Source organism: Sus scrofa, chromosome 9 (genome assembly GCF_054392235.1).
Source record: "Sus scrofa isolate SSC_HxYL_T2T_F1_AM1 chromosome 9, Sscrofa_HxYL_maternal_Yorkshire_Landrace_v2.0, whole genome shotgun sequence".
Taxonomy (NCBI): Eukaryota; Metazoa; Chordata; class Mammalia; order Artiodactyla; family Suidae; genus Sus; species Sus scrofa.
Window position 1 is genome coordinate 126,332,611 of NC_139391.1, and position 25,609 is coordinate 126,358,219.

The 25,609-nt window shown below is 40.5% G+C and overlaps 2 protein-coding genes and 1 non-coding gene across 27 annotated transcripts in view; 2 read left to right on the plus strand and 1 right to left on the minus strand.

Annotated features, from left to right (window-relative positions):
- TOR1AIP2 (torsin 1A interacting protein 2) overlaps positions 1-9,837 on the minus strand; it is a 40,356-nt gene extending 30,519 nt beyond the window's left edge. For 7 of the 20 annotated variants that reach the window (XM_084974450.1, XM_084974449.1, XM_021102141.2 and 4 more), the window contains exon 1: positions 5,820-5,937. The gene's annotated coding sequence lies outside the window, so the exon portion shown is untranslated. Of the gene's footprint in view, positions 1-5,399; positions 5,938-8,955; positions 9,129-9,463 lie in introns of those variants that run through there. The other 13 variants (XM_021102142.2, XM_084974454.1, XM_084974459.1 and 10 more) reach the window with 5 other exon arrangements.
- Positions 8,894-25,609, plus strand: part of TOR1AIP1 (torsin 1A interacting protein 1) — a 51,257-nt gene continuing 34,541 nt past the window's right edge. For 3 of the 6 annotated variants that reach the window (XR_014816361.1, XM_084977810.1, XM_021063744.2), the window contains exons 1-3: positions 8,894-9,638; positions 11,657-11,734; positions 17,351-17,410. Coding sequence is in view for 5 of the 6 variants with exons in the window: in XM_084977810.1 (XP_084833936.1) it covers positions 9,146-9,638; positions 11,657-11,734; positions 17,351-17,410 (631 nt within the window). In the remaining variant the exon portion in view is untranslated. Of the gene's footprint in view, positions 9,639-9,680; positions 10,786-11,656; positions 11,735-17,350; positions 17,411-25,609 lie in introns of those variants that run through there. The other 3 variants (XM_084977811.1, XM_084977813.1, XM_084977812.1) reach the window with 2 other exon arrangements.
- LOC146400162 (U6 spliceosomal RNA) lies at positions 18,159-18,264 on the plus strand. Its single transcript, XR_014816919.1, has one exon. It is a non-coding gene; the product is annotated as a U6 spliceosomal RNA (small nuclear RNA).

Here is a 25,609-nt window from a genome sequence, read left to right on the forward strand (position 1 = left end):
CAAAATCCACAGACACTCAAATCCCTTATATAAAATGGCATAGTATTTGCACATAACCTACCCACATCCTGCTGCATACTTTAAATCATCTCAAGATTACTTATACCTGATACAATCTAAATGCTATGTAAATAGTTGCGAAGGCACAGCAAGTTCAAGTTTTGCTTTCTGGAACTTTCTGGAATTCTTTTATAAGAATATTTTCAATCTGTAGTTGGTTGAATCCACAGGTGAGGGACCTGTGGATACAGAGGTCTAACTATACAAAAGAAAAATACAAATCAGATTTTTTTCTTTTTACGGCCACTCCTGTGGCATATGGAAATTCCCAGGCTAGGGGTCCAATCAGAGCAGCAGCTGCCACCTTATGCCACAGCAACCCTGGATCCAAGTTGCATCTGCGGCCTACAACATAGCTTGAGGCAATGCCGAATCCTTAAGCCACTGAGGGAGACCAGGGATTAAACATGCGTCCTCACAGACACTATGTTGGCTTCTTAACTTGATGAGCCACAATGGGAACTCCCCAAATCAGATTTTGTGTGTGAGTGAGAATTAAAGTAAATTTAAGATTCTTCATGCAGCTTTATTAAGAGGAAAATTTAGAAAACAGTACTTTAATATCAAAATAGAAAATGCAGTTCTATTTTAAACCAGTGAAATTTCTATCTACTAAACAACGGCAGCTCAATACATATTAAATTATCATCTCTAAATATTCTGATTCTATTATCATTCTTCGATATTTCCTAAATGGAAGCTAGCTCAAATCTGCCTTGGATAAACAAGAATTCCCTTGTTCTTTTTAGTGGCAGGATAATACGAGTTTCAGACTGAGTTGGGATTGGGGTAGCTTCTCTGAGAAAATATATTCCTTAAACTTCAACCTCAGCCAAGTTCACATACAATATAGAAAATCAAAAGAACAGACACATAAAAAATATAAATGTTCTAAATTTTCTAGAGTTTCCATTTTAAATATTTTCTTCCATGGATTATTTTCTTCTAAGGCCAATCAATAATCAAAACTATTATTTTGGAGTTCCCGTCGTGGCGCAGTGGTTAACGAATCTGAGTAGGAACCATGAGGTTGCGGGTTCAATCCCTGGCCTCCCTCAGTGGGTTAACGATCCGGTGTTGCCCTAAGCTGTGGTGGAGGTCGCAGACTCGGCTTGGATCCTGCGTTGCTGTGGCTCTGGCGTAGGCCGGTGGCTACAGCTCCGATTCGACCCCTAGCCTGGGAACCTCCATATGCCGCGGGAGCGGCCCAAAGAAATAGCAAAAAGACAAAAAAAAACCAAAAAAAAAACCCTATTATTTGTATGAGACAGTTTCTTTACTAAGTTTCATACACAAAGTGAAACCTTATGAGCTTCATATTTCAAAACGAGATCTGAATTCAGACATTGGGAAATTACGGAGTATGAAATCAAGAATCACTCTTTAAATTCACATAATCTCAATAATTCCTTGTTAAAAATATATTATGAAAATACATGGTCCTGAAAAACAGTTTTCAGCTTGTTTTGTGAGGAGCTACCTTTAATTTGGCAAAGCCTGGAGATCACAGAAAGAAGTTATATGGATGACAACAATCCACTGTTTAGCATGCATGCTGTTCCCTCTTACAAAGAACAGATAAGCTGAATGGGGAAAAAAAAAACAACACAAAAAAACGTTCTTTGGTCACCCAAGAACTGACAAACATAGCAGATATGCGTGTGTGCATTGCTGGCATTCCATAAAAGGGAACAACTGGCTTAGAATTTACTGGTGCATTTCGATCTTCCTTGCCCTCATGGAATGAAAGTCCATGGTTCAAATTCTGTCTAGAGTTTCAATTTAAAACACCTGCAGCTAAACCTTTAAGGTTAATATGCACTTTTTAAACAGGGAGATCTAGTGCCAAACTTAGGAATTTCTGCACTGGTTTTGTGTGTGCTGAAAACTAAGTAAGTCTTGCTCATTCCTCTGTACCGTATCCATTGTCATAATATGCTGGGATTATTATTTTCACCATCTCCCATTCACTTCCCAGTGTTTTCACTGAATAGTACTTACTCCAAATTTTTGAAAAGGAGGTTGAGAAAGTACTAAAAACTAATAAAAGCACTGTACTTACTTCCTCAGGGAACTGTTCCTTATATGGGGACTGGACACCTGGATTAGTTCAGATATGTATTTTTTTCTGACTACAGAAGGTCTCTTCCTTCTTACCCTTCCTCTTACTTCCTCCCAATTCCCTTGCCTTGTATCTCAGGTTTAGGTTGACCCATGTAGAGGCAAAAAGCAATGCACAAAGGATCAGAGTCTGCTACGATTTCTGACAAATTCTTGGAGTTGTTCCTTCTCAAACCCTATGTCAGTATGGTGTCATGACCACTTACTTTATGGGTTAAATTCTAGTACTACCATTATTCACTTTGTTACTCAAGTTGTTCCAACTTTGGCCGTCATGAGCTCCTTCAAGTTGCTTCCGTGTCCTTTCAACAAGCCAACTTTTTTGAGCATTTCCTTAATTCAAGGCATCACAAGATGTTCCAGGCTTATCTTGTATTCTCCCTGTCCCAGCCCTGGAATCAAGGACTTCTCAAAAAAAAAAAAAAAAAAAATTCCTGGTTCCTTTTATCAGAGGATAGTGCTTAAAAACAAGGGCTCAGGTGCCCACTGCTACTGGGGTTTCACTATGAGAACAAGCACCACTAATATTTGTTTCCTTATGAAACTCATTACCTGGAAATCATTAGCATCCCCTGGGAGCTCATCAGAACCTCAAATTCTTGGGTCCCATCCTAGACTCACCAGACCAGAATCTTTGAGGGTCTGGTGCAGGAATCTTCGTTTTAACAAGTTCACCAGATAATTGTGACACCTGCTATAAGGTTAAAGAAGCACTGTTTCAATGAAGAAAAGCTGGTTTCCTGTCACTATATACCATACCATGTTTATCTCTAATTTTAAAAGGGTACATTTAGTCTTAATAAGTTGTCTCGGGTATAAATCGTATATATTTTTGTTTGTTTTAGGGCTGCACCCGTGGCATATGGAGGTTCTCAGGCTAGGGGTCAAATCGGAGCTGGAGCTGCCCACCTACACCACAGCCACAGCAACACCAGATCTGAGACTTGTCTGCGACCTACACCACAGCTCAAGGCAATGCTGGATCCTTAACCCACTGAGCGAGGCCAGGAATCGAACCTGCGTCCTCATGGATGCTAGTCAGGTTCATTTCTGCTGAGCCACGATGGGAACTCCTAAATCATATTTTTACTGCCACAACTAATAAAACCATAAGTGAATGCTTCACCTGTTAAGGCACTAAACACATCCCTACCCTTGTTTTTCTGAAAAATTTGTTTTACATGTGGTGGTCATGGTAGTTATAAAGTACAAATACTGTTTGTTACTCTTATACAAAGAAGTTGCACATCAGCCTCCAGGATCAACTCCTGCCTATATATGTGACCCAACATCCACACAGTGAATCTATAAATATGAGACCCTTGCAGCACTGTCCTCCAAAGTCAGACTGCCTAGGCCTGAATGAGAGCTCCAGCGCCTGACTTGGTGAACTCTCCCCCAGTTCCCTGGTTTTCTTAACCACAAAATGGAATAACACTACCTAGATGAAAGCAGCATTATGAGGGTTAAAGAGAAAAATGTGCAGCCCTTAACACTATGGGGACACAAAAGAAGTCTCAGGAAGAAGTGTTTATAATTATTTGAACTATTAAGTAAAAGTGCAACTAGACAGTTGTTTTATTTTTTGGAGTGGGGAAAGCAAGAGGAAACTGGGCTAGAGGAAAGTCCCGTTGTTTCTTCAGTAGACGGATGAGAACAAAGGCAGAACCAGAAAGCTCTATTTATATAATTAAAGCTCTGAGAAATTTACAAACCAATGTTTAAATTTGCATTTTTTTCAAAAATTTTATTACATTTAGATTATATATACCCATGGTCAAGGGCTAAAGAGTACATAAAAGTCAAAATAATTTGATTTGTTGAGGTAATGGAATTACAGGTGAATTTTCTTTTTTTGTCTCTTAGGGCCACACCTGCAGCATATGAAGGTTCCCAGGCTAGGGGTCAAATTGGAGCTGTAGCTGCTGGCTTACACCACCGCCACAGCAACACCAGATCCAAGCCATGTCTGCGGCCTACACAACAGCTCCCGGTAATGCCGGATCCTTAACTCACAGAGCGAGGCCAGGGATCAAACCTGCGTCCTCATGGATACCCGTCAGATTCGTCTCCACAGAGCCACGACAGGAACTCCTTTTCTTTCTATTTTGATTACCAAAACCATATGCCAATTCTTTTAATATTAGTTAAGAGTTAAGCAGTCCAATTAATAACTGTTTCCACTTACTGAGTCCTTAAACTATCCCATTTAATTTTCTTTCTTGATTCATAAATATTTGATCTGCTGTGCAAAACTTATAATAAATGATAATCACTATACTGAATTCTCTCTTGGGGGACACAGTAGTAGCCATAAAATATAGACTATTACTGAAATTTTAACACAATTACAATTCTAAATACAAAGTTAAAAGCCTAGAGCAAACTGTGCTTTTCTGAGCAAACTTTCCTTCGAGAAGTTCAAGTGACACTTCAGAGAAATTGGATTTCTGTTGCATACAGTTTACAATTGTTTCCTAGGCAAAAATAAATTACATACCAGACACTACACATTATTAAAATTCCCAATAATCCTCAAATAATTAGTTAAATTCTTAAGTTACTTTATGTGTGAATTATGGAGACTCTCGGGCTAGTATTATCTCTGCGTTAGGAAGAAAAACAAGTGAAACAGAGCTTAAATGAGTCACGTATGGCTATGTGATAAACCAGCAGCAAAACTGGTAATCAAGTTGTGGACTCTGCATTCAGCATAATAAACATTACTGAGGGGAGGCTCTCAAAATTGTCACAGCAAATGTCAGTTTTTCCAACTGTTCTAGTCTACACAAAGGCCTTCAGGAACGTTTTTAGTTCCTCTACCACTAGTTCCTTTTGAAATTAAATTATTTTCCACTGGCCATTTATATACGAGCCCTGTGCTTGAAAAACAAAACTGATAAATATGGATAACAACCACAGCCCCGATTCTTAAAAAACAGATTAGGAAAGGATCCAAAACAAAATGGTTTATGTTGGATCTAGATCCAAAACAAAATGTTTTAAAACCGAAAGACAGGTAAAACTGAAACAAAATACGTTGAATCAGATTAAGATAACTCATTTCTGTATCTGTGTACGAAACAAGCATTACTGATTTAGTAGAGAGTACACTTTTTTGAAGGAGGGAAAAAGAAGAAAACTTTCTCACTAGGTATGATAATACAGTTGGGAATACCTATACGCTATGTAAGAAATTAGTAATTATAGAGTCTTACTTCAAACTTGGTCTTTTCAGTACCATTAAGGCTAAAAGGCGGGGCGGGAGGGTGGGCACTATCTTACAAGGATCAAGACGACGAATGGATGGGATCCTGTTAAGCACGGAAGAAAAGAGAGTAATCACCACCTGTACTGGTAGTTTGCCCGTTTACATTTGAACCTTACAGGAATTCTGCTTCTCATCGCAAAGTCCGAACCAAGCATTTATTCCCACCTTGCTCTATTTAATGTTTACACAATTCTGTTTCTCTTTTTCCACTCCAAAACAAAAATATACCTCCAACCTGCTCCGTTTAAGGGTTTTGCGGTAGGGAGGTGGGGGTGGGGAGGGATCGTTTCTGAAAGATATTTAAAAAGAAGATATCAGATCAAATATTAAAACATGGAAAAGTTGTATATACATTTTACTCACTTACAAATTCTAGCGGGGCTTTAAATCGTCGACTGTCAACGTCAGGAGAGCCCTTCGAGGGTCCTTTCTGCTCCCCAACGCCGGGCTGCACCCCTCCGACGCGGCAGAACAGAACGTCGTCCCCGTCCCAGCCCACGTGACGGCGACCTCCGAGGGGAGGGCAGGCGCCCGCGGAATGCTGGGACTGGTAGGCGCCGGCCCCTCCTCCCTGCAGTCGGCACCTCCCTCTCACTCCCCGGCGCCGGCCAGCGCCCGGGCACGAGGCTGCAGGCGCCGTGAGCGCGCACTCGCGCTGCTCTCTGACCCGGAGGCGAGCGTCTCTCTGCCAGACGTCGGATGACCCTAATTCTCCCTTAGAAAAACTCCGAAAGTTCATAGGCTCAAAGAACCAGTGGAAGCAACACAGTGAGGGGCACTACCCCATGATAATGGCAAGCACCAGTCCGACTTGACTTAGAACCTGGCCTCTACCATTACGAGATGCTTGTCCTGATCTAAACCTCGGTTTGCTGGTGTCCAATGGGGGTAGGGCTACTACATACCTCATCAGGTGGCTGTGAGTAAATGAGCTAATGTGCGCAAGAGTGTCTGCTAAATGACAGTAGTAAATGATGAATAAAAGCCATTATCTGATCTATTAATCTTATAAATGTGAAAATTGAGATGGCAATTTACCCAAGAACAACTAATTGGGCAAAGTCAAGTCTAAAATTCTAGTTCCTGACCTGCACCAATTCAAGACAGCATAGAAGAAATCTACATAAATCTCGACTTCCCCTCTGCTAATTTTTTTCCAAACACTTCTGACCAACGCACTATTTTACTTACTATAATTTTTATCTGACTCCCATAGAATATGAAATCCAAGGCAGGGAGGGTTGGTTTTAGGTCTATTCTTTTACTGCTGTATCCCAGCACCTAGAACAGCTTTTGTCTGGTGCATAGCATAACCCCCAATATTAACTGGACTAATGCTTCTTCATGTAACTGATTTTTGGTGTCTTCACCTTGCAACCATCCTCTTTTGGCAGAAGACACAGGATTTGGGAACATCTTGGATGCTTTTTAATTGTTTGACTGCAATTTCTAATTCAACAAACAATAAGAGGAAGAATACTACATTCTAGTCACTTTGTTGAGTTTTAATTTCTTAATTTCAGTATAATATCTCAAGCTAGATGTTTTCATTTGTATTAAGTCTTGAAAATATTTTTCTGTTGATGTGAGATGGGGAATAAATGCAGCTAACTCCTATGTCTTTAATTTTCTTCCTCTAAATATTTTAATCATTTCCTTATTAAAAATAACAATGTTACCTCTTTCTACCAAGTACAATCCCCAAAGTTATTTCCCTATTGACCAGAAATGTAGATACTATGCACAATGACTTGATAAATTCTTTCTCAGTAAATAACAGGATTTCTGGTTACCCTAAACTAAAAATTCACGTTCAAAAATTATCATTTAAAATAGCTCCTTTACTTAGAAATCCAGTGTCAAGAACATTAGATTTCTAGACCTAGGCCTAAGAGCAAGGTATTTCACTTAATGCCAGTCACTTAACCTGAATTTTACTATTTTGCATGTCTTCCCTAATACATGGCAAATTCTCTCAGGGTAAAGAAAACTCTCATTAATTTAATTCATATACTTATGAATACATATTCATATATCCTAGTAGACGCTTAAATTAATGAGTACATTGTTCTAATCATTTCTTCTCTTGTTCTCTTTTGATTCACTAAATTCCTCCACATATCTCAAACTCCTAAAGTAACATCCAGAGCTCATGATTCCTTTTGGTATTGATGGCCAAGCAATTCCCTTATATTAGCTACAAATCTACTGTCTATGCAATGTCACCTCTTTTGGGCCACCCCTGTAGTCTGGAAAACATCTACAGCAGAACATCTGGTTTGACAAGAGTTTAGCTTTACCTCAGTTAGTGATGAAAGTTGGTATTTGTAAGATTACTAGGTGTGAGAGGCACGTAGGGCAGAGCTAGAATTATGTATCCTTATTACCTAGACAAAAGAGGGAAAATCCTAAGCAAATATACTGTTAACGTCCAAGTTTCTATATAGTCACCTGTCCTGGCAACTGTTTTAAAGAGGCTCTTAATATATGCATTCCTGATTAGTAATCCTATAAAGTTTTATACACTTTAATGACTTTATTACAGAACCTTTATCATATGAATGAGTAATTTAATAGGCACCTTATAAACTATTGCCTAAAAAATAAAAGGCGGGTACTAACCAAGTGTGAACACTTCCCAGCATTTTGTTAGAAAAGATCTAAGTCCCACATATTTTCCAAATAATATCTAATGCAGGTTGACGAGGAAGAAGATGCTTTTCACCAAAGATTTTTAAAAAGTGTCATTTCCCATGCTGCTACTCCTTCAGTTTCTTTGGCTGTATTGTATAAACAAGACTAAACTAAGTGCAGTTCCTAACAGGCAGAAACCTAAGCGATTCTGCCTGTAACACAGCACTAACATGGTTTCTGAACAGTGCTGCTGGAATAGAGCTTTTATACGAAGCCAGGAATAAGACTATGTTCGCTGTGTGTGCATTTTACACACGGGAATCCACCCGAGTCAACCTGTAGATCCGATTTTGTACACTCAACTAGTGACTTAAAAACCTAAAACCGGTTAACTGCCTTCACCAGGAGCTTGAAACTAATATTTTCTCCAAGCAGAGAGGACACCTGCAAAAGTACCTTTCTTATCACCCCTGCTAGGGGCACATGGAAAGGTACGGCTAAGGCAGCAGTCGATCAAAAAGGCAGCGGGGAAAGTGCGCAACAGCCTGGGCTCAAGGACCGAAACTCCCCCTCGAGCCCGTCTCGCCCCGCCTTCCCCAGGGACTCGGTATGGGGGCCGGGCCGGCCCGGGCGTCTCCTGCGTGCGGGCAACAAATAGTCGCCACGAGCAGCTGGGCAGAGGACTGGCTACTTGCCCAGCCAGTTGTCCCTTCTCCGTCGTCCCCCACCCCTCCTCCCCGAAGGCTGAGAACAGCGACGTCCTCCTCCCTCTTCTCCTCCTCTTTGGTGCCTTCAGCCAAGAGGCGGGAGTGACCCGCGGCAGCTGACCCAGCACCGGCACTGCCTGTCCCACAGCCCTCAGAACACACCATGGGCCCAGAGGCAGGTTTGCAGCACAGCAGCGACGACGCCAGCGGCAGCCCGGGCGACTCTCAACTGCCTCCCTGACCGCCGACACCACCGCCCACTACCCCGAAAAGCCATCGCCCGCAAAGGGAGAAGAATCTACAGGCTCCCCCGAAATCATCTTAGCGATCGACTCAAGCTACGTCAACAACTATGGCGAGCGAGGAGCGGCGGGCGGAGCCGGTGAGGGAAGGATGGGGGGTGTACGTCACGCCCAGGGCCCCGCTGAGGGAAGGAAGGTCCCGGCTCGCCCCTCAAAATGGCGGCGGCAGTGATGCGCCTGCGTACGGAACTCCTACGCCGCCGCGCCACAGCCGGCGGGAAGTGAGGTTCTCAGAAGAGCCGCCCGAAGTGTACGGCGACTTCGAGCCCCGGGCGGCCAAAGAAAAGGTCCCGGTGGGAAGGCAGATTCCGCTAGAAGAGTTCCGGCCCGATTCAGCGAAAGAGGAAGTGAGAGAAAGCGCTTATTACCTTCGGTCTCGGCGGCAGAGGCAGCCGCGGCTCCCGGAAGCCGAGGAGATGAAAACGCGAAGGGGTACCCGCCTCCAGCAGCAGCAGCAGCAGCAGCCTCACTCACAGCCGCCTCCGCTCCAGTCGTCTCCGGTCACGACCAGGAGAGGATTACGGGACTCCCATTCATCTGAAGGTGAGGCCGACGGAGGTAACAGTCGCAGCCGAGAGCCAGGGAGGGAGTGCCGCGGGCGGGGCCGCGCGCGGAGGGTGTGCGCGCTGCGTGTGCCTACTTGCCTGCCTGCCTGCCTGGCGCTCATCCGCTCCTGGGCGCCTCTGCCCGGGTGGACGTGCGCCCCCACGCCGGGTCCGCCCCGACCGCTGGCGGGAAAGAGGCAGGGGCGGGGATGCTGGAAGGAAAGGAAGTCGTGCAGAGCGACTTCAGCAGAGCTCAGGAGCCGCGTGCATCCCGGGGCATCAGTTTAGGGGTGTCGAGGCTTGCCACTGGTCTGCAGGCCTGCACGTTAGGAAGGCGAGTTAGGCGGTAGGCGGGACACTGAATCACTCCAGGGTCGGTTTCTTGCCGGTTTTCTCTGTCCTGCGGATGTTTCTACCAAACCACTTCCATTTCCTCCTTTAAATCTCTGAGGCCAGAAGTCCCCAGCTGAGAATTTTGGATCTCATCTAACCTTCCAGTCTTTTTCCATCACTACCCAGGTAGGGAGAGAGGGAGAATTTTGTGAGTGGCCGTTTTGAGGGCTTGGTGTAGTTGATGAATTGCCTTGAGACCTCACCCAAATACTTAACACCGAAATGGGGTAAAGCATTTATCCCGAACTTGAAGCTCCCAGTGTCTGATAAACTTGAGCTGATCACTCTTTCCTGAGTGTCATGAGTTTCTGCCAAAAATTAGGCACGGGCATATTGGGGATCCTCAGTCTAACCTCAGTGGTTAAGGAGTAGCCCAACAAAGCAAGACCCTTAATTAATCATCGTCTAAAGGGGCCACAAGAATACTGACAGAGTGATTGTAGAGATGTAGGAAAGTCACAGGTGAATCAACTCTCTTAATCCATCCTCTCCCACCCTGCCGTCTCTCTCCCATCTAAGAGGGAGTTCCAGAGGAACTTTACTGTTGACCCCAAGTAGGGCACCTATGACATAAAATCAGGGGAGTTGAATCATAATGGGATTACATAGTTAGTGATAGACCCACTGATGGATATGAGGAGGAGGTGGATTTTCAGTGTAGAGCACAGTAATAGGCTGCAGGTTTACCTCTTGACAGGAGGAAGTGTTGACACATTGGAAGATGTTTTGATTTTGGAAACTGCTAAAGATATGTAAGTTACTATTGGAAGTAGTAATTCAAGACACTTTAGCCCACATATTAGTTTTTTCTCTCTTTTAACATTATAAACTTCCTGAAGACAAAGATCTTACATATCTTTTTTTTTTTTTTTTTGGTCTTTCTGCTATTTCTTGGGCCGCTCCTGCAGCATATGGAGGTTCCCAGGCTAGGTGTCTAATTGGAGCTGTAGCCACCGGCCTACGCCAGAGCCACAGCAATGCCAGATCCGAGCCGCATCTGCGACCTAACGCCACAGCTCACGGCAACGCCGGATCTTTAACCCACAGAGCGAAGCCAGGGATCGAACATGCAACCTCATGGTTCCTAGTCGGATTCGTTAACCACTGAGCCACAACGGGACCTCCACATCTTACATATTTGAAGGATCATGTTATATTTCAGTGCTTAAATTTGTTCTATGTCTCCAGTATCTGGAAAAATGCTTTAGTAGGCAGTAAATATGTTAAATTGTATTGACTCTCCCACCCAGGCTGGTGCAGTTGTATAAGCCAGTTTTTTAAAACAGGTAAAGGATTGACTTCTCTTTTAGTAAATCTATTAGGACCTAAAATGTTTTAGAAACATTTTTCACTCTTCTCCTTCCTTCCACATCATTTATGACACTATAGCCCATCTTTGAAATTTTCTAAAGTAATGTATTTTTGTTGTAAAGCATCATTGGTGAATAGTTTATTTTTATATTGTCTTTTTTATTGACTAAAGTCCTACGTTTTGGTAAACCTAACTGCATATTTCTAAAGGAATGGATTACTTGCATTTGTGTTTATATATTGTTGTTAATATGCATAATCTTTACTCAGTAGGTATATTCTAATTGTACAATTGTTGTATCTATTCTTCAGAAGATGAAACACCTTCACAAACTGTTTTAAGCCAAACGGTCTCAAAGAAAACTATCATGAGAACCCAAGAGACTCCAGGTAAGAAGAGTGAGGTTTTTTTCCCTTACATGCCAAGTTTTTTAATGTATATATTGCAGCCTGATCCATCAAGGGTCCCAAATCATACCTTATTCAGAGTTTCAGTGAATCTTTTCTTTCTTGCTTTCTTTTTTTTTTTTTTTTTTTTGGCTTTTTAGGGCCAAACCCACGGCATATGGAAGTTCCCAGGCTAGGAGTTGAATTGGAGCTACAGCTGCTGGCCTATGCCAAAGCCACAGCAACGCAAGATCCGAGCTGCATCTGGGACCTATACCGCAGCTCACGACAACACCAGATCCTTAACCCAGTGAGCAAGACCGGGGATTGAAACCTCATGGTTACTAGTCAGATTTGTTTCCACTGAGCCACTACAGGAAATCCCTCAGTGAATCTTCTTTAGAGGTTATTGAATTAAGCGATAAGAACCTGTATCAAGTAAAGACAGGGCGCATACTTCAGCACTTACTAAGTACCAGCCACTTTGTATGTGCTAATTCATTCACATGCAAGGTAGATATACCAGTTTTTTTTCTGGGACTCAGAATAGCGTACTTTTCCTTAAGATTACTTGCTATGTGAATGAGCCAAATTCAGACCCAAGTTTGTCTTCGAAACCGTATCATTTTCCCCCAGTACCTCACTGTCACTCTCCCATGTAATAATTAGCTACTCGGTAAAACTTGTTAAGTTTTGCTTTAAGATGGATTAAATGATCTGCACAGTAAACTCATGACACAATATGGTCAGTCTTCTTAGTTGACTACATTTCGTCAAATCTAAGGTCTCATCGGTTATGAGATACATCATCGTTGTTTTATGTACCACCCAGAAGAAAGCAGTGCTGCCAGTCAAACTCCAACATGCCATAGATTGTGTGATCTCTCACAATTTCTGAGCTGTTAAAGGGTAAAAACATTTGCATCTTAATATCACTGTAACATGGAGGTAGGGTGCATTTGCTAGTCTGATTAAAGTTTTAAAATCTGTTTAAACTATTTTGAAGAGCATGGGAAAGGATTAAGTCCACAAGAGTAGATGATTATAACTATTGAAACTGATCCTCTCTGGCTTTTTGGGGGGGATGGGGAGTGCTAGCACATGTGGAAGTTCCTCAGCCTAGGGATTGAGCCCATGCCAGAGCAGTAGACAATGCCAGATCCTTAACCTGGATCCTTAACCTGCTGAGCCACCAAGGAACTCCCTCTGGTTGTTCCTGTTTTTTTTTTTTTTTTTTAACCCAAGTGCTGACTTATTTCCTTATCCATTGCTTCTAATAAGGTTATGCTTTATGATTTAAACTATTATATTCTCGATTTAGATTTAAGTTTATCTGGTTCAAGTTCAGTTCCAAATAAATGCATGCTTTATGCTTAATTCTTTGAACAGCCTATATGTTAATTCTTTGAACAGCCTGTATGTTAATTCTTTGAACAGCCTGTATGTTAAGATTATAAACTATCTTAGATAAATGCTTTGAGTGATAGGTGCTATAAGCATTTTCCAAACCATTTGGAAAAGCCATATTCTTGAAATTGTATTTACAGTAGCTTTATTGCATGCTCCTTATACCCGAAGAAACAGAAATTCCTCATTTTTAAAATTGACAGTAGGAGCTCCCTCTGTGGTGGAATGGGTTAAGAATCCAACTGAGGTGGCTTGGGTCGCTGCAGAGGTGCAGGCTTGATCTCCAGCCTGGTGCAGTGGGTTAAAGGATCCAGCATTGCTGCAGTTGCAGTGTAGGTTGCAGCTGCAGCTTGGATTTGAGCCCTGGCCCAGGAATTTCCATATGCCGAGGGTATGGCCATAAAAAGTTTTAAAAAATAAAATCAGTGGTAAATTTCTAAAAATTGCAGAGTTAGGTAAATTGATGTAATTAAGACTTAAGCACCAGCCTGTGAACCATCATCAAACTCATAAACATAAGAGTGTCTCGGTCTTTTGGAGTTCACCTTAGTGCTACAGGTAAGGATTGCTAATGAGATATGTGGCTGCATAACATTGCGGGAGGAGCACTGCACGCACCTTGGTTGATTGAGCTACGCACCTTGTATCTCAGGCTTTTATCTGTGTGACTTGCCCTTCCTGACTCAGAAGGCCACTGCAGAAATGGTTTAGTACTTGCAGAATCACCTTGTTCATTGTAGAACATACAAATATAAGGTATTGCGTTTTTTTCCCATCATACTTTATAGATGACTGTCACATTCATAAAATTATACTTTAAGCATTTCTCTTAAGCTTATGCTATAGTTGGTACTGGAAAAGACAAAACATTTCCCAATATAGATGATAGATTGATGGAACCCATGCATGGAATTACTTGAAATATGGAGTTCCCGTCCTGGCGCAGTGGAAATGAATCCAGCTAGGAACCATGAGGTTGCCGGTTTGACCCCTGGCCTCGCTCAGTAGGTTAAGGATCTGGCGTCACTGTGAGCTGTGGTCGCAGATGCGGCTTGGATTTGGCGTTGCTGCGGCTGTGGCCGGCAGCTGTAGCTCTGATTAGACCTCTAGCCTGGGAACCTCCACATGCCCAGGGTGTAGCCCTAAAAAGGCAAGAAATTACTTGGAATATATCGATAGCATACTGTGCCTTGTTGGGAGATTTGAGATACTCAGGGTTCTCTAACTCTAAAAGGGGTTTTTAAAAATCCTGCAGCATCTGACACTTGGCATGTTCCTGGCTCATTCTTCTTAATAAAAGGATAAAGAGTTTAGGAAATCATTAAATAAGTGCTTATAAATCTGTCTAGCAGAGGAATTATTTAAACAAGAGGCACTTTGATGGAAACCTGCTTTAAGTACAGGTTTAAGGATAGCCCCTTCCTCTACCTTGTAGAATTGAGGTTTTTAATTTAACTTCGGTATTCAAAATAGTGCCATAAATGTTTATAGGGCCATGAGTGTGATCTGAAAGAACTTCATCCAAAAATGTCCTAAAAATAAAGACCTAAACCAAGGGGCCACTTTTTTTTTAAAACTAAAAACCTAGTAAACACCGCTGCATCATTTGTCATCCTGTTTGGGAGGTCATGAAAAATGTTGATTGCATTAGTTTAGAACCGGGATATAGTTTGAACTCTTCTCAGTGTTTGAAGTTTCAGAATTGTATTGTTTTCACATTAAAATGGCCATTAAGGTGTCCAGTAGGTTTGATCCACCTATGCGTATGTAACTTTTTCTATGGCCGGATTCATTCCTTTCATGAAACTAATTTGTAATCTAAAGTTACATTAGGAAAATTCCGTTTACTTTTCTTGTGAAGTTAAATATTCTTAACAGTTATGGTTTCTAGCTAAGTAATTATAGTTAAATATTTTTAATGCCTTCTATCTTGTAGTGAACATTTGATTTTTTTGGCTGTTGTTGTTAGAGCATTCATTCATTCTCCAGATGTTTACCAAGCACCTGCTTTATACCAGTCCCTTGTTAGATGCTGGGGGAGTGGGTAGTGGTGAGCAAGAGCAGCAGAAAGAGGAAGAAGATTGCTTCTAAAGAAGGGTACTTAGGAGTTCCCGTCGTGGCTCAGTGGTTAACGAATCCGACTGGAAACCATGAGGTTGTGAGTTGGGTCCCTGGCCTTGCTCAGTGCGTTGAGGATCCGGCATTGCCGTGAGATGTGGTGTAGGTTGCAGACTTGGCTCGGATCCCGCGTTGCTGTGGCTCTGGTGTAGGCCGATGGCTACAGCTCGGATTTGACCCCTAGCCTGGGAACCTCCCTCCGTAGGCCACAGGAGCAGCCCTAGAAAAAAGACCAAAAAAAAAAGAAAAAAGGGTACTTGTTATTTTATTCTCTGATGCCTCTCTCTTACTACTCTGTCTCCTGCAAGTGTCTTCCATAGGGCTGTGTATATTGGAGAGCTTACAGGAAAAGCTTAAAGAAAAGATGGGGACCAAAATAGTAATTAATGTCTGTAGGTAAAGTCGAGTTTTAAGTTTTAATTAAACCTGAAAAGGATAGGAATACAGAGAAGAAAGGGAGAAATGTAGTTGCAATAATCAGAGTAATGGACATGTACAAGATGTCTTTTTAAGGCTATGTATGTTAAGTTCTAAATACCTGACATGTGAAATGCAAACGGCTGATATATTTCATAGAAGCCTAGAGCTGGAAGACCGGGGAAGTGAAGTCCTCTACCTAAAGTTTCTATCACTGTAGGTGTTCCTCTGTTAATAGCTGTTTGTGCGTTGCTGATAATCTGCAGTGGTGTGGAAATCACTCTCTCACTATTTGTTGTGTTTTGGAGACAACGCTAATACTTTGTTTCCGTTTTTACTACTGAAAGGAAAGCTACTTTGCTGTAACTTTCTCTTGATCTTAGTTCTGCCTTTCTGAGCTACGTAAAATCAATTTAACAGCTATTCTACATCTCTGTCTTTATGATGTATGAAAACAAGCTCAGTATGTATTTTTAGAACAAATGAATGGCTGTCCCTTCAAGATTTTTCTTCTCCATAATGTAAAGGGGAAATTCGATAAAGTCAGTTTTGTGAAAACAGAGATAGGCAGCCAGTGTAATGGAAGGAGTCTGTGATAGCTGGTTCAGAATATGTTTTTTGGACTTCTCATACAGAACCAAACATAATGGGATTTTTTTGTGTTTTGTTTATTTGTTCGTTTGCTTTTTAGGGCTGCACCTGCAGCATATGGAAGTTCCCAGGCTAGGGGTCGAATTGGAGCTGCAGCTGCCAGCCTACACCACAGCCACAACAACGTCAGTTCCAAGCCATGCCTGCGACCTACACCACAGCTTACGGCAACGATGGATCCTTAACCCATTGAGCGAGGCCAGGGATCAAACCCACAACCTTATGGTTACTAGTTGGATTCATTTCTGCTGCACCATAATGGGAACTCTAGAACATACTATTTTTAATTAGAGTTTGCATTTCCTGAATACAGACAAGGTTAAATAATTGGAGAGAGTGTGTTAATTCTCAGGAAGTTAACCCTCAAATTAGAACATGACATAAATAGTCCACAATGAGGGTGGATTAAATGGAGTAAATAATTGAGTTGGTTCTATGGTACAAATTTCGGTTCTTTTTTGGGGCCATGTCCATGGCTTGTTAAAGTTCCCAGGCCAGGGATCTAACCCGCGAAGAGTTTTACTTGATACTCCTTTCTTTTTATACGAAAATGGTCTGGTGACTGCAAATTTTTCCATCAAGGCCATAAATTTTTTCTTTTCTTTTTTTTTTTTTTTTCTAGGACCGCACTCAGGGCATATGGAGGTTCCCAGGCTAGGGGTCTAATCGGAGCAGTAGCCACTGGCCTATGCCAGAGCCACAGCAATGCGAGTTCTGAGCCGCATCTGCGACCTACACCACAGTTCATGGCAACGCCGGATCCTTAACCCACTGAGCAAGGCCAGGGATCAAACCCGAAACCTCATGGTTCCTAGTTGGATTCGTTAACCACTGAGCCACAACGGGAGCTCCACCATAAATTTTTTATGGCTGGAAACTTGTCGCTAGTTCACTATTGTATTTTCATACTTAGCATAATGGAAAACTCAGAAAAAAACTTTGCTGAATAAATAGATGATTATGTAATAAATCTAGTATGTTTGACATTTTGTATTTTTTCTTTAATGTTTTTTCTTCCTATATTAGTGGTCAGTGAAGATCCTGTAATCAGCCTGCGTAGACCCCCTCTAAGAAGCTCAAGATCTGGTAAGAGATTGTTTTGTCTATTGATTCGACTTTTTAATATTTTAAATAGGATACTGCATGTATTTATATGGTTCAAATTTCAAAAGTTTCTATAAAATCCAAAAGTCTCCTTGCCCCCTCTGTCTTTTATCCACCCAGTCACCTCATCAGAGGCAACCATTGTTGCCAGTTTCTTAAGTATTTTTCCAGAGATATTTTATGGAGATATAGGGAAATTCATGTGTAAATGATCTTTTCCTCTCTTTTTTTAACCCAAATTTTGGCTCAATAAATACTCTTTTCTGTTTCTTCTTACTCTTTTTTTTTTTTTAATGTTTACTTAAAATATTTTGAGACATCTTTCCCTGTAAGTATATAAAGGATATCCTCATTCTTTTTAAGAGGTTGTTTCTTATGTGTGGCTGTAATTCTTTTTGTTAGTGTAATGGTTTTAAATTAGGGTTAGGGAATTTTTATTCCTCCCAGTATAATGCTAATAAAAAATTCAAGACTGAGGCTTTGTGGCTCAGGGCTATTAACTTTCCTTGCCTCAGTTATATTTCTTTGTAACTAAAACCTTGAAAGTATTGTCCTTAAAAGGATTTCATGACTGTGGAAGAAAACTAGTAACGGCATTCAAAGAGGTCCCCTTCTCCTTCTAGAGTTTATTGGCCGCTAAGGGTGCTTTAATGTGGGAACTAAAAACGAAGCATATTTCTCATCATATAAGGTTTCTACTCCTCTCCATTCCCTTTAAAAAAGAATTCGGGAGCTTGCTTTGGCAGCACCTACGCTGGAATTGGAAGGGTACCGAGACGATTAACATGCCCCTGAGCAAGGATGACATGCAAACTCCTGAAGCATTCCATATTAAAAAAAAAAAAAAAAAAAAAAAGACCCAACTGCAAAAGCTAAAAAAAAAAAAAGAATTAGATTGATTTTTTTTTTTTGACAGATGGCTGTCCTTTTAAGTGTAATGATAAAAATCTTAAGGTTTTGATGCTGAACTGTAGTAAAGAAACATATGATACATTTCCTTTTAAGCTCTAATAATTTTCCTGCTGTCTCTTGCAGATTCGGCATACAAAACAAATGGAAGTACTAAAATGAGTGAATTAGGTTTGTTTATCTCTAATTCTGACAGGTTCTCTGTGAGGGTTCTAATTATCAGCAGAATACAGGGGTACATTCATTTGGTCCCTGGCTCGAGAGTATCACTTTGTTCATTTTCTCGGCTTGAGGAACAGTGTCCTTAGGACTGTGACCTTTCTTAGTAATTAAGCCTTGGTTTTTATTCTCTCTGAAATGGTCTTTTGTTATATTATTGTTTAAATTTGTGTAGGAAACTGTAATAACAGATACATTTTAGCTTTTCTTGGCAGTTGTTAAGTCCACAGTATTGAGAGAAAGAAGGTATCAGTTTACCATTAAGGTCTTTTTGTTGATTTAGGAAGTGAATTGGAGATTTTTCACAGTAAGTTCAGTGTCCTTTGCCGTGTTTATCGAAGTGGTTTCAAGTTTTTTCAGTGTTTTCCTTGGTGTAGTACATGAGCTACCGAGATATGTGTGTATTGATTGTGGTTGGATTTAGGCTTAAGTTACAGTTCTTTTCTAAATTTGGAGATGAGTCAAAAGGAGGGAAGCTTCATTTTTCTTTATAAATAGTTGCAGCTTGTTTTACATTTGTCCTTAACTTAAGCTCAGGCTCCTTTTTCTTAGAGACTTCAGGATTTACAGTGTCTGGGTACTGAAAACGATTCACGCAGTGTACAACTTAGCACGTTTACTTCTCCCCACCAGAGTTTCTCAAATGCTCTATTTAAAAACTTTTTAAAAAATCTTTTAAAGTCATACCGTCTTAATTAGAACTTGGAACTGAAATAGTCTAGCACTTTTATTTTTTTCTCTAGGCTAGATTTAGAAATCATTTCTGTAAGTACTTTATAATAAAAACTGACTTTAAAAAATAGTGCTTGCCAGCTTAAAGGAAATTCCTGTGAGATCAATATGGAAAATGACACCATCTGCTGTTTTTATTTTTTTTTTAAATAGTAATGCTAGTACATCTTGGAGTGTATACAATGGCTATTCATGGAACTTGAACACTAGTAATGTCTGCAGACTATTTTTTATTCTCTTTTTCTTGCTGCCTTACTATCTGATTTCTAAAGCATGATTGGCATTGAATAATTCATCTTAAAAGTTACCTTTCTTAATATATAGCCGGGCTCCACAAACCATAGTCTCTAAGTGAAATCTGACATGCAGTCCTCTTTGCGTACAGCCTATGAGCGAAGAAAAGATTTTTACATTTTGTGAAATAAACACACACACACTGACATATGATAGAGACCTCATGTGTCTCAAAAAGCCTAAAATAGTCACTGTTCCGCTCTGAAGGGGAGGAAGTTTATCAGTCCCTGATTACATCAGTGGCAGAAATGAAGGCAGCACATTAACAAAATTGCCATTTGTTTGTTCTAAGAGTAAATTCAGAGAGTTAAAATACTTGCCTGGCCCGTAGATTTATTGTAACATTCCACACTAGATTTTGTTGACAACACAAAAAAACAGGAGACACAATGGCTTCTGTATTCTATCTAGTATTCTCTTTGAGAAAGTATGATAATCTCACTTCTGAATCTTCATATCTTTGTCTCCAGACACAACATGATAAATGAAGTTTACACTTCCTCACATTCCACAGGTCTCTAGGAATAGGAAAGTCTATAGTAGAAATATGCCTGGGGCTTTGTCCGTGCCAGGCAAAAGAAAGTGAGCAGAAAGTGATACAGTTAGTGGACGGTCTCCATCAGAGGAGGTGGTTGTAAGTAACCTATTTTTACAGCAAACATGAAGACCTAGGGCTTTTGAAAGTACCTTTTCCAAATTGGTTGAAATTGTTAGAAAAGTGACATCTCCTTAATAGCATATTGAATTATTGCCATTGTTGAAAAGCCACAGCTTTGGGGAGTTCCCATCGTGGCTCAGTGGAAACGAATCTGACTAGTATCCATGAGGATGCAGGTCCGATCCCTGGCCTTGCTCAGTGAGTTAAGGATCCAGCGTTGTTGTGAGCTGTGGTGTAGGTTGCAGATGCGGTTCCGATCTGGCATTGCTGTGGCTGTGGCGTACGTCAGCAGCTATAGTTCGGATTTGACCCTAGCCTGGGAACCTCCATATGCCTAGGGTGCAGACCTAAAAAGGCAAAAAGACAAAAAAAAAAGCCGCAGCTTTTACCATTTCTTATAATAACTTTTTAAATTAAGAGTATTATTGCTCCAAATAGGATTTTAATTTCTTAAAATGTCTGCATCAGTGTAGAGAAGAGTAATATCTTTTTAAAATAATATTTTTAGAAATTGCCTTGTGACACAACAGATTACGGACCCAGCATTGTCACTGCAGCAGCTTGGGTTCAGTCCCTAGCCCCAGAACTTCCACATGCCACTGGCGTAGCCACAAAGAAAAAAAGGCAATTTTTTTTTTTTAACACTTTAACTTCCCACATGTAGCAGTCAGGAAGTTTAAAGTAAAGGAAGCTGAATAATAAAAGAGGGAAATGAAATTAAAACTTATGTAGTCATAGATGCTACTGGTTTATTTTCAGATTATATTTAAATATTTATCTGAACATTCTTTGTAGCTTGGGTTAAAAAGAAAATGAAGTGTTAAACAGTGGCGTGTGTTGGAGTTCCTGTCGTGGCGCAGTGGTTAACGAATCTGACTAGGCACCAAGAGGTTGTGGGTTGGATCCCTGGCCTTGCTTAGTGGGTTAAGGATCCGGCGTTGCCGTGAGCTGTGGTGAAGGCTGCAGACGCAGCTCAGATCCCACGTTTCTGTGACTCTGGTGTAGGCCAATGGCTGCAGCTCCGATTCGACCCCTAGCCTGGGAACCTCCATATGCCGCAGAAGCGGCCCTAGATAAGGCAAAAAGACCAAAAAAAAAAAAAAAAAAAAAGGTGGCGCGCGCACGTGTGTGTGTGTGTGTGTGTGTGTTTGTAGTAATAGTTGCCTAAAGAAGTGCCCTACTCTGTGGAAGAGGTCAGGAACATTTTTATGGAGATAGCATTTGAACTGAATTTTGAAAGATGAAGAGCAGGCAGAATGGGGAAGGAAAGCTGCAAATACTACAGTTTGTCTTGTAATAGAATGTCACTATTGTACTTTTAGAGTCCATGCAATATGAGAAACTCTTTACGTTAGAGCTAGCATTCTCACATTAGCTGTGGCTCTTAGAGATACCTTATGTTAAATTTTAAAATGATCAAATGCTAAATTGGTAGACGTAAATTTCTAGAATTTCATTTTCTAAAGTGAGAAATGTGTTTATAGCCAAGATAAAAGCCTATTACAGTGATGATTATTTATCAGGTAAGTAGGATGTATTATTATTTAAGCTGCCTAGTTCATAAAATACTACTGGATTATGAGACACGAAATACTGTTTTTCTGTTGTTAGTGGTATTATTAAGATAGCCTTGCTTGACATGTTATTGTTTTTGTCTTGGGTACTGCTGATAAATACTTATTGTTAGGAGCAAAGAATTCTAAATAAAGCATCTGTAGACACTAGATTAAAAGTTACAAAATGGGTGCAGTCCTAAAAAGCAAAAAAAAAAAAAAAAAAAAAAAATGTTCAAAAATAGATTAAATCTGTGATTTATTAAATACTTCAAATATAATGTATTAGGGGTATTAAAAGGAAATAGGGAACTCCATTTATAAGCTGGTTAAAAGATAATTCTTGAGAGTTCCCGTCATGGCTTAGTTGTGACAAACCCAGCAAGTATCCATGAGGACGCAGGTTTGATCCCTGGCTTTTCTCAGTGGGTTAAAGATCTGTCATTGCTGTGAGCTGTGGTGTAGATCACAGACGAGGCTTGGATCCCTCGTTGCTGTGACTGCGGTGTAGGCCAGCAGCAACAGCTCTGATTCAACCCCTAACCTGGGAACTTCCCGTATGCCTCGGGTGTGGCCCTAAAAAAAAAAAAAATTCTTAAATCTTCCCCCATGCTAATTAGAACATAAACAGAAAAAAAAAGGAGATTGCATTTTAGGCAACCTGGTATATAAAGTATTGATTATTAGTTAATTGGCTCTAGACATAGTGACCTGGAACTTCACAAGTATGTGGAAATAAATTATATGAGGATGAAAAAGGGAGGGATTACTGTACTATTTATTTTTTCTGATAGCTCAGTGAATAGTGTAAATCTTAAACATACTTTTCTTTCCATTAATACAGATTCAGAAATCAGTTCAGCCTTAAATTTTGTTACACCAGATAATTTTTCAGCTACATAAAATATAATGTCCTAATATAAATGTAACTGTAGCAAAGCTACTGTATTATATGACTTACACTTAGGTGTTGTTGGAACCTGCCATTTTAGGAAGAATTCACTTCTCAGCCTTTGTCATTTATTCATTTATCCAAAATATTATTTAGGATGACTTTTTGGTTCCACATGTGAGGTGCTTGGAAGTCTCTACTTCAACTTAAGAACAAGTAAAAAACTGACAGCTGAAAAATCAACAACTCTTCTTATATCTGTAAGAGAGGAAAGGACCCAGGTCAGACTGCTGCCCCCAAGATTGGAGAAACAGGCAAACATAGGACATCATGGCTTACTGGCATATGGACTCAGAAGCATAAGCCTCTGCAAGAGGTAGTACTGGAAAACCTGAGCTGCAGTTGATGAATTGCTAGAGGCTCAGCATGAACATAACTAAGAGTTAAAAATTCCAGGAGGACCCAGTGAAAGGGGGGCTCATACTCTATTGTGAGGTTTACCTCCAGAAGCTCAACCAGACTCCCCCAAGTAAACATCAGCACAAGATCCCATCTTGCTTCTGCAAGGGAGAAGGGGAAGGAAACATTTTGAAAGATGCCAGGGAACGTGTTCTTAACAAGGCAAGTCCTCCGGGAAATCTAGTTAACTAGAGCCTAACCTGCTGTGTTATTATCAAAGCTCAACTGACCTGAGGGGAGGTAATTACTCAGCTCCAGACCACTCTGGACATGCTGTCCCACCTAAAGGGGGAAGAGGGACAAAAAGAAAGGAATTGTTGTGAAGTTCATGGTCCAGAGGTATAAAGCTTACTAAAAAACAGAAACCTAGAACTATAGAATACTTCCCCTCTCCCAATACCACCACCATATTACTAAAGGCTTATTTATAGCTGGTTTTTTTTTTAGCCAGTATCTTGTGTCCAGCTATCAAAAAAATTAGTGAGAAATGCCAAAATGAAATAAACATAGTTTGAAAAGATACAGTAAACATCAACTAGATGTGGCAGGGATGTAGAATTAACAGACCAGGAATTTAAAGTAATTATGATTAATATGCTAAGTAAGGGCTCTAATGAATAAAGTAGACAGCATGCAAGAACAGATGAATAATGTAAGCAGAGAGAAATCCTAAGAATCAAAAAGAAAGGCTAGAGATAAAAAAAAAAAAAACATTATAACTAAAATGAGGAATGCCCTTGATGGGCTTATTGAACTGGACCCAGCTGAGGAAAGACTCTCTAGAGGCTGTATCAATGGATTCCTCAAAGAAGTGATAATTATGTAAATGATAATTAGCTCATGCTATGCTAATTATATTACAATATATAAATATATCAAATCAACACACTGTACACCTTACACAATGTTAAATATCAGTTATATCTCAATTAAAAAAGTAGAATCATTGGAGTTCTCTTTTGACTCAGTGGGATAAGGATTTGGCATTGTCACTGCCACAGCTTAGGTCGCTGCTGCGGTGCAGGTTTGATCCCTGGCATGGGAACTTCCACATGCTTTGGGTGCAGCCAAAAAGAAAAAAAAAAGAATCATTGAAAACCTGAAAGCAAAGAAAATGACTGAATAATACAGACTATCCTCTACTGTACAACAGTTAACAAAAGGTATAAGGTACTCATATTATGAATAACAGAAGGAGAAGGAACAGAAGAAACATTGGAAACCATAATGACTGAGAATTTCCCAAATTAATGAAAAATACTAAACTTCAGATCCAGGATGCTCATAAACACCAAGCAGGATAAATGCCAAAAAAAAAAAAAAAAAAAATCATTTTTAAAACACAGTAAGTCATAGATACAGAAAAAATCCCAAAAGAAGCCAAAGGAAGAAAATAAGTGACCTGTATAGAAATAAAAGAATTACATCTAACATCTCAGAAACCAGGCACCCAAGGAGAGATTGGAGTGAAAGATTTAAAGTATTCAAAGAAAAATATACCACCAACCCTAGCAGAGTTTGTCTTGCAAAATTATCCTTCAAAGGTGAAGCCTCTGCCCGGGCTAAGGAAAAAAAAAAAAAAAAAAAAAAAAAACCTGAGGGGGAAAAAAAGATAGGACATAAATTGCTAATGTCAGAAATTAGAGAGGGAACGCTGTATAAGATCCCATGGAAATTAAAAGGATGACACAACTGTGTTATGAACAACTCTGCTCCCACAGATTCGACAACATAACCTAGATGAAATGAACGGATTCCTTGAAAGCGTAATCTGCCAAAACTTACTCAAGAAGACATAAGTGACCCTAGTCAATCTATACCTCTTAACATAAATTGAATCAATATGAGTAACCTTCTAAAGCAGAAAGCACCAAGCCCAAATGAATTTACTAGTAAATTCTATCAAACATTTAAGGAGGAAATTAAACCAGTTCTCTACCACTTCTAGAATAGAAGCAAAGAAAGTACCTTCTGACTCATTCTTTGAGGTCAGCATTATGCTAATATCAAAACCAGACAAAGGCATTATGAGAAAAACTATAGACCATTGTCAGAAACACAGCAGAGTGAAACATCTACCTTTGTCTTTCTCCTACACTCCACAACCAGTGAAATACCCACAACTCAACAAAGGTGTCTCTACCCAAACAGTAGGATTCTAGAGAATTACACACATCTATACATCTAAGGATGGGTGGATTCTAGGAACAGTGGAGGCGGGGCCTGCAATTCAGGTCCTTTGATGGGGACAGCAGAGCCCACAGCCTGGAAGACTCCAGTAACAAGAAAGGCTGCTCACATGACTCTAGCTAACTGACTGCACTGGCACCCACAGCCACAGGTAACTGGGCAGTAGCAGTGGTGGGGCCTGGGACACCATCCCAGCAGCCACTGAGGTGCCCACAACCACAGCCCCAGCCATCTGCCATGTACAGTGATGGAGCCTGCAAACCTTGCAACAGACA